Source organism: Calidris pugnax, unplaced genomic scaffold (genome assembly GCF_001431845.1).
Source record: "Calidris pugnax isolate Ruff unplaced genomic scaffold, ASM143184v1 scaffold89, whole genome shotgun sequence".
NCBI lineage: Eukaryota > Metazoa > Chordata > Aves > Charadriiformes > Scolopacidae > Calidris > Calidris pugnax.
In genome coordinates, this window is record NW_015090865.1 from 7,748,424 (window position 1) to 7,760,691 (window position 12,268).

Sequence of the window (12,268 nt, forward strand, 5' to 3'; positions counted from 1 at the left end):
ATGAAATGTGGCCTTATGTTTTGTATAAACTGGTTTCCCTTTCTCCCTTTGTGTTTCTTTATTAGACACTATGTGCGAAGGCTACAATGCAGACTATCCGGGCAGCTGACACAAATGAAGTAGTCAAGCTAATATTTCGTGAATCTGATAATGATCGGAAGGTAAACAACTTAATGCCCTCTGTACCCCTGTGTAAATAGAAACGTTGTTGAATGTTCACTTTCTTTTCTACAAAGCATGAATATAGTTGTTTCAAACTGATAATTTAAAGGGAGGGGAGGGATATGGATTGTCACACCTAATGCTCACTTAATTGGATCTCTTTAAGTGATTGCCAGTCAGCCAAACGGGCAAGCTGACAAGGAGCTTTGGACATGTAGAAACATCCTGTATTTTTAAGGGGCTGTGTGTCTCTAAAAGGGTCACTTCCAACAGCTGGGTATCAGGTAGATGAGTCCAAGAGCTTTTCTGACTTTTCTCCTCTATTTTTCCTAGGTTATGCTACAATTAGAAAAGAAGCTCTTTGACTATTTTAATCAAGATGTATTTAGAGATAACAATGGCACTGCGGTAAGTTCACTGCTAAACACTTTGAAAGGAATAAGTTGGAAACTCACAAATCGTTTCTCTACCAGCACTTTATCCTTATCAATCCTCCTGTCTAAAAATGAGAAGAGATAATTCATCTAACACAATAACTGCTCCAAATTTCCTCCTCACTTAGCCAGCTATTTTGTGTATGTATTCTTAAATTTGGTACCTATTCTTCTTAAATTTGGTACCTATTTACCTTCTTTTTCATAGAAAAAACTGTAAATTAAATATATGGGGTAATTCACTTTTCTTCTCTTTCCTCTGGTCTGCATTTCTTCAAGGATTCTGGTTTTTTTACCAGTTCTTCATTGTGCACCATAGTAACTTAAGAAAAGCCTTTAATGCAAAGCTTCTCTGAAAATATCTGGGTCTTCTGAGTGTACAAAGAATAACAGGGATGGATGAGCAAATAGAACAGAGAGCTCAAACCCTGCAGCTGACTGGCACTGTTTGGGCAATCATATGGGGCTTCCTACGAGGAGAAAGCAGACAGTTCTGATTTGTAATGAGGACTGCAATTTTTCTGTGGAGAATGGCGCTGTATCTTCTTTAAGGTGATTTTATTTCAAAATATAGCCCCTTCATTTTGGAAAATCTCTATATCGCTCCTTGCAGCTTTCTCACTTTCATCTAAGGTTCCTAGGAGTTACCTATCTAAAGGAAAAACATTAAGCATAAAAAGAAAACCAGCTACGCAGAGATAAAGGTCAGGAATGTGCGTATTGCGTGTGGTAGTATTCTGGATGTCACTGGCCAGACCTCTGCCTGTGGAAATGGGCCCAACTTCACCAACATGGCAAGAGCTCTGCTCGCTCATGTCAGGCCTTGGTCTGTCCATGTGTGTGTAAACAAGCAGCATCCCTGGGGTGAATGTTCTCAGCTGTATAAACAGGGCAGGCTACACTAGACAAAGAAAACCTTCAGAAAACTCGGTGTGTTCTGTGGAAACTGTGTGTCGAGGCGCAGGTGACAAGCTAGCCAGGGTTCCCTTCTTTCTTCAGTCCTTTCCTCAGACTGATATAATTTTACCTTCCTTCCTCATACCCAAAATAAAAGAAGACAAGGAGTTCATCTTCTGTGTCTCGGCTTTTTTGAGAAGCTGGAGCCCTTTTATTTACCCTCTCCGTTTTTAAGTTGACTTACACCTTGGAGGTTAAATCCACGTGAGACTCTTGAGATCTCACTCATGTCTTGAGGTCAGAAGAGTTTGATGAGTCAGACTCACAAGGAAAGTGAAGATCTGTTTCTCCTTTCAGCATCTGCTGACGTACATCCTGTTCATTGGGACTCCTGTCCCTTCTCCCAGCACATCTCTCATGTGTGTACGCTCACCACAAGAAATACCTGTCTAGGTAACATATTTTAAAAACAGTTACTGTGAGATAAGTTGCCTTGGAGGTTGGTTATTTATAAAATTTACAAGGTCAATACATGCTTGGGCAATACATAATATTTCTTTCACTGATATTTTTCAGTTTTGGAAACATTTAATTCAAAGTAATAACACTAATCCCATTTTCTGTTTCTGTACTAATCCCATTCCTGTCCCAGACTTTCCTCTATCTGCATTATTATTACAATTTTTTTAGTTTTTTAAAAGCAACTCAAATGTTTTTATTTTTCCCAGTACATTTCTGAAGCTTTTCTTGTTGCTGCCATTTACCACATCCTAGTGGTATTTCGAATGACTGCTGGGTGCCTTTACATACACAGAGGTGGTGTGTGAAGGCATAGGCAGAATCCCACTTAAGCACATTCCATTTCAAAATCCTCAGTTATTTCATTCATGCATCAAGAAGCGGGAAATCTTCCAGATCAAACATGGAAGGAAAAGATAAACGATATAATGAGCCATTGGAGATAATCTAATCTTCATGGTCTAGTTAAACACGCAGCACCATGATCACTAAAAACAAACTACCTATCTAAAAGGATAAATGTCTCTGTGCCGAATTCAACCCAAAAAATCCATCGCATCCTTCATCAACCGCCGGTCTTGTACCAGCCTGACAGAAATTTAATTCAAGCTGGCTCCTGAAAATAATTATTGTATTTTAAGAGTAGTAATCATTGGTCGGGACATGATTGAATGTGTCCATGCCTATTGACTTTTTCTATGATTTATAGCTTTGTTTAGTCGATATTCCCATCGAAATTGTATAATTAATTATAAGTGGGGCTGTCAGGTCTGCAGGATGGAGTGCCCTGATGAGTATTTGGGAAGATTAAATTTTCCTTAGCTGTACCAATGCAAGGCTTGGGAATTTTCACAGCTCTATGGCTGTTGGATAAAGATGTTTTCTGTGTGTTTAGCAACTGCTTTAGCTCAAAATCCATTGATTTTTCTGAGAGTATTTTTTTTATCAGTGTGGTGTCTCTTCAGTAACATTGGAATGTGTACGGATGTGACAAGACCTGACAAATATTTATTATCAACAGGCTACTTTATCATTGTCCGTACACAGTTATTCCTTCTTTTTTACATTGTAATCAACAAAAAGAATCTTAAGATATGTTTATAAAAATGAGTATTTTTAATGAAAAATCTGATATAGATACAAATTACTTGTTCAACAGAAATTCAGTTTGAAATGCATACGGTAATCTGTCAGGTCTAATTTTTCCAAACTAATCTGTAGCTTATCCAGACTTATCTGTAGTTTATTCCAAAGTTAGCTCAGCAATTACCTGTATTTATTACCTCGAAGTGTTACGACCATCCTGTACCATTTTATTTCAGAAAGGAACACTCAGATTTATCCAGCTGTGTAGTGACAGAGAAAAGAGAAAACCAATTTGAAAATAGCTGTAGCAATAGTGCAAAGCTCTGTTAATATTTAATTCCTATGTTCTGGAGTGTTCATCAAAGTTACAGCAGGTCGGAGGGAGCAGGGTGCAGCTCCAGCAGAGCTGCCGTGTCCAGCTTCGAGGAGGAGTCCCCCCACGCAGGGGAGGGCTCGGGGTCTGCAGTGCCACCCCCCCAGCCTCTCGCTGCTCACACAAAACTTGGTCCTGGCTTGGGACTTGCCAGCTCTCAAGTGATAAAAATTAGCATGCCAGTGCTTTTCAGTAGCAGTGTGCAGAAAGTTCTTGAATAAATGTACACTTTTACCTTTTTTTTTTTTCCTAATTCCTAAATCATTTATGATAGATAAAGCTGTAAGTGGGATGTTTTTTTCAAAACATCTTTTGTTTGGTAGTTCCCTGTTTTATTAACAATCAAAAGAAACGCAAGCCAGGTATAATTATTTACTTAAAAAATTATAATCATGGTATTGATTTGTACAAAAGAACCACAAGATAAATGCTGTTTCTTCAGTAGTCAGTTAAATAAATATATGGTAACAATGTAAAAACTCTTAATGACTACAGCAGAATGATTTAATCATTAGGAATCATTTCATAATCTTTAACCACAGTCGGAAATGAGGAATGGTGTGTACATTCCTGTCTTTCATATGAACTATGCTAAAGAATCAATCCAGATAAAAGGTAATGTACTGTCCTTAAGATTTTAACCACAGCTGTGTAAGAGGAGTAACCAGTGAATTAATTAAGAGTTGAACCTAATGTTACTTCTGCTAAAATCAGACTCTCTTCTGTCTGTTGATCTGTAATGATGTTACCAGCATTAATTCCAAAACAGATCGGAGAGACTTACGCAGAAAAGCCCAATGATCTCCAGCCTAGATATTCATGAAATTGAAGTGGTTTCACTTCTTTAATTGTTTTTATAATGGCAAAAAATAAACAAAGAGCTTGACGTAACTATCAGTCGTCCTTCAAGGATGCTTGCGGAGAACCAACAGTAAACCTCTACGGAGATCACATTCTTACTCAATTTTAGGCTTTGAACAGTAAAGTGAGCCTTCGAGGGTAGATTCCCTTTATTCTGTGTGTCTGTTCAGCTTCAACTGATAGAGTATGAGAAGAAAATTATAATGGGCTGTAAAAATGGACTGAGTTATAAAGGTCTTGTTCTCCCTATGCCAAGTAATGATTTAAAGTGATTTGTTACCATGCTAATTAACTTAGAGATGTTATTACAAACAGTTCAGGCAAACATACTTTTAAATGATGAGTAATTTGTTTATGGGTTTTTTAATATTCCCAGGAAATCTTGAAATGACATGCAAATTGAGAAGAAAGGTTTAGTCCGTGAGGGACCTTTATTAAGCTTTTTGTGCGAAGATATGTGCTCATGGAGGTTAAAGATCTGGCATCACTGAAAATGTATTAATCAACAGACAAGATATAGCACAATGCACTCTTCCCAATGGCCTTGGCTCTGACCCTTTTAGAGATAATGGGAATACTGTCCACTAAGAACTAGATTAGGACGATCAAGTGCATTTCATCAGGGTTTGACTTGAACCATGATCCCAGAGGTGAAAAGGCAGAGGTTTATCCACTGAGCCAACCAGCCCCTGTCCAGATAAAATCTTGAATATGATGTATAAGGGCAAATTAGGATAGAGGAAGGAAATTGATTGCTCAGGACCATTGTTACCTAGGACTGGTCATAAGGAAACCTTATGCATCCTGAAACCGCCTCTTTTATTTAAGGTGGGCATCCGAGATGCCTGAGTTTCATAAAGTGCTAGTTGGAAAATGGCTTCCTGCTCTATTCCTTTCCTCAAAAACAGTATTCCCATGCTTGGAATTCCATTTGCTTAAGTTAGTGGTTAGTTGATATGTCATTGGATAAACTTCAAAATGAGTAATGACAGAGACAGGAAATATTACCTAAATTGTTCTCACTAGCAAACATCAATTTAAAGCCAGATTGCAAGTACAAGTCAATCAAGATGTGCTGGGTTAGCTATTTAATGCCAGCTTTATATTCCAAATAAAAGTGTGGAGTTTACCCCTATCACAAAGTTACAAATATTATTTCATGACCTTTTGTCCCCCTGTCCTGTTCTACACAGCTATTGTAAGTCCTAAGGCCAATTCAGAGGTACTGTGCTGTATTTGTTTTCTTAGCCTTTGGTCCTTGTTTAAGTGCAGTCTAAAGAGGAGGTCCAACGTCTGTGTTTGTGCTCTGTAATCCAGCCTGCTGTCAGTGGGATCTGCTGATGTGCTTTGGCCCAGGGCACCCCTTCTAACCTTTGTGACATGCAGGAGGATGTCCAGAGACACATTTGCACCTGTATTCCAGTCCTCAAGAGTTGATGGATCTCACCATCATCCCTTGCAGTTCATACTTGTGCATGTACAGAAGCACCCTACCTGGGCGGCCAAATCTTGCCTGAAGTCTACAGCAATCCAGATAAAGATCAAAAGGTGCTTAACTGTTTTTCACTGAGGCTCTGCAGCAGTCCCATCCTTCTGCACTCTCCAGGTACCCCTCATAACCTCACAGGTGGATGGCTGCATACACGTAGATGTGCACGTGCATATAGACCAACAAGTTTAACGTGAAATGTAATACTTAAGGCCACTTTCCTACCAAAAGTACCGCTGGAGATGGGAGTGGGGTGCTGCTTCACTGCCTCTGATGTCACCATCACCTCCCCACTGGGAAAGGACCTTGTGGTCCTGGGTGCTGACACCGTGTGGCTGAGCCACCTTCACCCCTGCCCTGCAGCACAGACTGGGCTGGGGGCGAGGAGGATGAGAAATCAGGCAAGGGGACAGAAAAGGCGGCTCTAATGAGACAGAGCCAATAGTAGTCTCCAGTAATTACTATAGTGATCAATAGACATCAAGGGAAAGTGTAAGTTTAAACAATCTAAATATTTCCATAACAGAAATACTATTTTTAGATGCATTTTCCAGAGCAGTTTTCTGAAAAAGTTGGCATATTTATTAGAAAATGTGTGTCCTTTAAGCCATTGGAATATCTCCTGAGAAAGAGAGGTATATTGTCAAAACAAGAACTAAACAGTGTTTTCCTGGAGGAGCTTCCACCGAAATTAAAGACTTTTTGAATTAGTAGTGGCACAGGGAGCCCTCAGTGCTGACAGGCAATACATGCCTGTGCCTAACTCTTCTACTGCTAGGAGAAGTCTATTTGGTGCATTTTTCCTTTGTGTCATAAATTCCTACATAGATGTGGATATATGATTTGACAACACAGCCATTCAGGATGTATAGACAAATTCTCAAACATATGCAGAAATATAATAATATACAAAAGCAGTGCAAGTGGTACCTTTATATTCAATAATTTTGGCTTTTCTCTCTGGAACATGATTTTCAAGAAGGATTTTATGGGAGAAAAAAAAAATTAAGATTCAAATTATATAGTAATGGATCATTTGACAAAGTCTTAGCTAGAGAAAACAGTAGCTTTAAAATTAGGCCAGAGCAGAGTTGTGTATGACATTTTCATGGATAAGTGGGAGGGATCAGCATTTCCATAGGCCATTACCTGAAGTTGGTAGGCTGCCGAATCAGTTTCTAAATATTTTCCTTTGACTGGAAAGCTGGATAAAATTACTGTCTTTCCAAAATCTCTTGAAAAAAAAATTGTGTGCTACACAAGACTGGCAGAGGAGGTTGAAGTGACCAGTGTCCACATATTTTAATTCTCTAAGGTCATTTCTGTATGCTCATCTTCTCTTTTTGGTCTGAAACTTCATTTCCCTTTCACAGCTGTGAATTCTCTGGTGGGCCCTGCAGATGGATTTGATAAATGCTGCTAATATCACCTTCTGATCTACCAACGCTCTGACTTTGGTCTGTAGGTCTTGATGAGTAATTGCCGTTGTTCTACTCCGATGACTGAATTAAGTCGCCCTGTTCTGAGGGTTCAGACGGGTGTGATTTTAGCCAAGGTGGCCCGTTGCAGCGTACCGATGGACACTGGCCTTTCGAGAGTGCCTCCTTGCTTTAAACCAGAACTAGCAAAATTACCTTGATTTCTGCAGCTGGCTAAACTCTGTTCTAATCATTTGATTACTGTCAAGCTCCATAATAACAAGATAAATTCTTAGTTTTCTTTGGCCAAAGCGTGCACTGCTGAACAACGAGCGGCCCCAGGAGCTGTGGGGGTAAATGCACTGGTACCTCCTGGTGCAGGCAGGAAAAGAGGAGGAAAACCAAAATACTCTTCAGCAGCTTTTACAGACAACACAGTTGCCTGGAAAAACAACACTTTTGCTAATTCCCTCAGGAGGTGATGGGCATGCAGCTGGTACAGGCAACAGCCCTAAATGCTTTTAATTCCACTCAAATTAAATGGGGAATATCCTTTACTGCTATTGTCATTCTTTAATACTGTGCAGAGAACTTCATTGATACCAAGCCACTTCCCATTCAGATCAATAGAAGCTCGAGTATAATTGAAGCATTTGTAATATTTGAAATATGTAACTTCAGACTGCAAGGTCCTATCATAAATTTAACCTGTTTTTAAAAATAGTGTTCTGCCCTGTGAGCTTTTTCTCACAACCACAGGCCCCTGGATACGTGCCTTCCTACACATACTGCATTCCCACGGTGATTATTTCTGCATCTCACGGGGTATTAGTTAACTATAGATAATATTACTTGTATGTGTGGGTGGTATTTTCATTTGAAAGATGTTATTCGAATGTTCATGTTGTGCTGGACATTATAGAGCAAGTATCTTGACATAATATCAGCAACTCAGTGGTTACAGCAGATAAAGCCTATGCCCTGCATCATCCTTGCTATCATTTACATGTAAATACATTGGTGGAATTGAGTTGGGGAAAAAAAGAGTCTTCTGAACTGCCTGTGACACATAGTTCTGAAATTAACTTCCAGCCACAGCATTTTAAAATCTCTGTGTAATTGCTCAAATTACCCCAGCACGTCATGTAGCACCTTAAAGATTTGGTTCTTAAGGATGATCTTATAATGAGTAAATTTAATGGAACAATATATTGATTTTTAGGCTTTGGACTTAATTTCTTTGTCATTTTTAAGGCATTTAGAATGACAGACATACTCGTGTTTACTGCTACAGCAATAACATTATTTGCAATGCTGTTTAGTGTACAATATGGAAATAAGTGAGAAGCCTGTGCTGAAAATTGCCACGAATAGAGTATGTTCACGGTGGGTGTTTTTTTAAATACAATGTTATATGCTTTAAAAATACAGATGTTACTCTATGAGATTCTGACTGATCCTCAGTATCATCTGGCCTATATTAATTTTCATTTGTTTTCTGTAGTGCCAGGAGCTCCAGACACCCATGTACCTCTCATAAGGCAAATACCATTAAGCAATGCCCGTGTCAGGTCCCATTCTTGTTCTTACTAAGTTGTGTTGGAAGTGACATTTATAACTGTTTGTGACAAGATCTAGTGAACGCCCTTGGTTTTTCACCAATAATATTGCATTTTGAGATTACAGGTTTAAATGAGAACCCAAGTGCTTTTAATACCAAAGAAAGTAATAGTTAAAACATGCTCTTCTACTGAAAAATTAACTGGAGTTTTCTCAAAGTGCACAATTCAAATTTTCGTTGTTTCTCTGCCCATGTCCCGCACTCTCTGCAGCACTACCAGGTAAATTAAGGAAAACTCTTGGGTTGATTCACACTACGTGGTCCTGAGCACACGAGTAACTTGTCATTGCCCTTGGTGCAGATGAGAGATGTCTGTTTGTGTAGTCGGGGGACACAGTGGAACAGCAGGTTACAGCCACTGTCACGCAGTGGCTTCATATCTAGGCAAAAATAAACAATTTGTTAAAACTAAATAATTATTTTAAAATATAGCAAGAAATAAAAGTTTGTGTAAATAATCCAGTGAAAATATTTAACTGTTATACATGTGGGGATGAATTGTCTACAACAAGCATTCCCAAAATAGTTCTTTGAGGCACCTGGTTGGGCTTTGACACCCAGTGGGTCATCCTGAGTTTTTGGCTTCGTCATTTCAGGTTAAAGATGTCCCACTACCTGGGGCGACTTGAGGAGCTGATAGAGAGTGAGCACACAATACAGTTTTGCTCTGTTATCTGTCCTCTCTGTCACCAGCGTCAGCAGCTCATCTGCATGGCACAGGCACAGCTAAACCAGCAGCTGCCGAAATAACACAGCAGGAACTTCTCTGGGTAATAATGTACCTCGGAACGCTTATTCCTCTAAACCCCAGCCATCATTTAGTTTGCAAATATCATCATAGCAAGAACAATCTGAATGTTTAAAATTTTGAAAGTGTGAATTGGTGTGGGGAGACAATGCATCCCTTTAGCACCGCCAGCCCTCGGAATGCCCATGAGTAATTTATACCATTGTGTTCTATGGAGCATTGTTCTTTTATTCAGTCCTTGCGGTTTTCACACTTCAGAAATGGGCCTCTTTCTCCCGATGCTTCCACTTTCCTGCTGTAATCTGTTTACTTGGCAACAGTAGGAAAAATGTATTTGCACTGTATTAATAGATATGTATTTCAAAGAAAAGTTTTAACTGTGGATGGTAGCTTTTTTCCCCCTGTGTTAGAGTCACAATGGGCAGATAATATCTTTAAGGTGGAGACCCTTGGAGCCAGAAAGGGGTGGTAACGTTTGTTTTCACAGCCAGTTCATATGTATGTATTGTGGCTGGACATCTATTTATACGTACTTAAATGTAGGATCCCAGTCTGGAAGTATGCATAATGAACCATTTTTTCCTGAAGTGTGTTGAGTTTGCTTCAGTAAGAAGAGTGGCTGAACCACCCCAACGTTTTTAGGATTGAGGATATTATTAGATACATACTGTGGGTTTCCACACAGATGTTTATTTATCCAAACATCTTGAATACTTGGGCTTCTGATCATATGTTAAAACTTGTACAAATTGTCTGCAGTTGTTTGCATTGTGAAATCTTTCCCAACATACCATCACAGAGTTTGGTGTCAGATGCGCTAAACCAGGGAAATCTGCCCGTTTCTGGCATCCTCACCCAAAAGCACGTCCATACAGCAACACGGCAGTGAGAAAGTGGAGAGGGCTGGTGGCTGTAGAGAGGCAGCTAATCAGCAGTGCAGGTGGTTCAGGTAGCTGCTTTTCACAGAGATAATTAATGTGTACAAGTAGCTGCTAATTGCACATTTCAGGAATGATTTATGAGGTGGCAGAGGGGAAAGAGGGACACAATCTAATTTCTTTGGGAACCTCTGCCATTCATACAATGGTATCAGCGCAGCTGCGAGATGGGACATGATTAATGAACAGCGGGCAAACACGCTGCCATCCTGCGGGACGCTGCTGGGATGACACGCTCCTCAAAACAGAAAGTGGCACTTAGAGCCACAGCCAGTAACAGCAGATTATGAGCTTTTTGTCTTTTAACTTGCTAATTCACTCAGGCGCCAGGTTTAACGCCAGCCGTGCTTCTGAAATAAGGTCGTTTCTGTCTGTCAGAACAGTTACTGGTTTAACGTGGACCATTATCATTGACTTGATTGCATTTATGAACAAAAGACTGCTGATATTTATTTTCTCTGTAGAGGTCCGTGGGAAAACAAATTTGGCAAGGATTAATATTTATGCAGGACATTAAATCTAGACTTATGAACATCTCTGTTAAAGACCTGCTTCTAGCACTGTGTCGTGGCTGCCACTTGGGAACACGTTTGCCCACTGTCACATACCCCCCTTCCTGCTCTCTGACACGCACCACCCAAAATCAGTGTGCAAAAACTCCGCTTGTCTTTGCTTAGGAAGAGTGATGAGCACGTCCTTGTGTTTATTGTACCTTCTTATCTGAGCTGAAGATAATATAACATAATATGATACTCTTTGCTGGTGTTTTTGTGGGCTGATTAGCCTATCAGTTTGCTGTACTTTGTTAATGCTAGTTCGGTTTATCTGTGAAAACATTGCTAATAAAATATGAAAAAATTTTGCCATCTTGAAATAGTAAGTGTACATATAGGTCACTGCTGTAAAGAGCTGGTGTTACGTGTTTCATTGAGATGAAAAGGAACATTTTCAACACTTTCCTTGGTGAACTGTTCATGTATCAAAATGGTACTGGCTGGTTTGCACTATGTTTTAGAAATGATTATATGAGAGATTTACCTCAAGCTGTGTAATCAAGGTCTCTGTTTACTTTCTTTTATATAATGTAATATTTTTAGATTGTTTCAGTTCAGCATTAAATAGTGAATGCATTTGTTTCTATCTTTTATAGCTTTTAGAATTTGACAGAGAGCTGTCAGTCTTTAAAGACAGATTGTATGAACTGGACATCTCATTTCCTCCCAGGTAAGATTCATATATAATCCATTTATTTAACTAGCTGGCTGAAATATCACTGTTACTAGCACTGTAGGTAAAATGAGTGTGTTCCCATACATACTGTAGAAATGATAATGGTCTTCATTCCTTTCATAAGTGCTTAGTCCTCCGGCATCCCCCAGTCCCTGCCCAGTGACAAAACGTGGTCCATATGCCAACGGTGTCTACAGCCCATCCATCGTGTCCAGCTCCTAAAACAGACCTGACACGATCATGTGCCAGAGGTGTGGAACTCCTAAGCACTGGGCCCAGATAACCTGTTAAAAATACTTCATAGTAGCCATAAAGGCAGCCTTTGCCTCACACTGAAAGTGGCCAGCCGTGGCACTTGCAGGGATAGGCTCCAAGTGGGGTGCAGAGCCAGTGCCATTGCTCAGGGGGCCACGAGAAGTATCAGGAAAGGGACAGGAACTCAGATTCTGCTTTTTCAGTTTCACTAAACGTGTTCTGTAACCGCTAAGACTG

The 12,268-nt window shown here is 39.8% G+C and overlaps 1 protein-coding gene across 2 annotated transcripts in view; it reads left to right on the top strand.

The window, feature by feature from the left end:
- Nucleotides 1–12,268, top strand: part of INPP5A (inositol polyphosphate-5-phosphatase A) — a 136,030-nt gene that overhangs the window by 106,071 nt on the left and 17,691 nt on the right. For both annotated transcript variants that reach the window (XM_014945316.1, XM_014945315.1), the window contains exons 9-11: nt 66–161; nt 496–570; nt 11,697–11,770. In XM_014945316.1, coding sequence (XP_014800802.1) covers nt 66–161; nt 496–570; nt 11,697–11,770 — 245 coding nt within the window. The remainder of the gene's footprint in view (nt 1–65; nt 162–495; nt 571–11,696; nt 11,771–12,268) is intronic.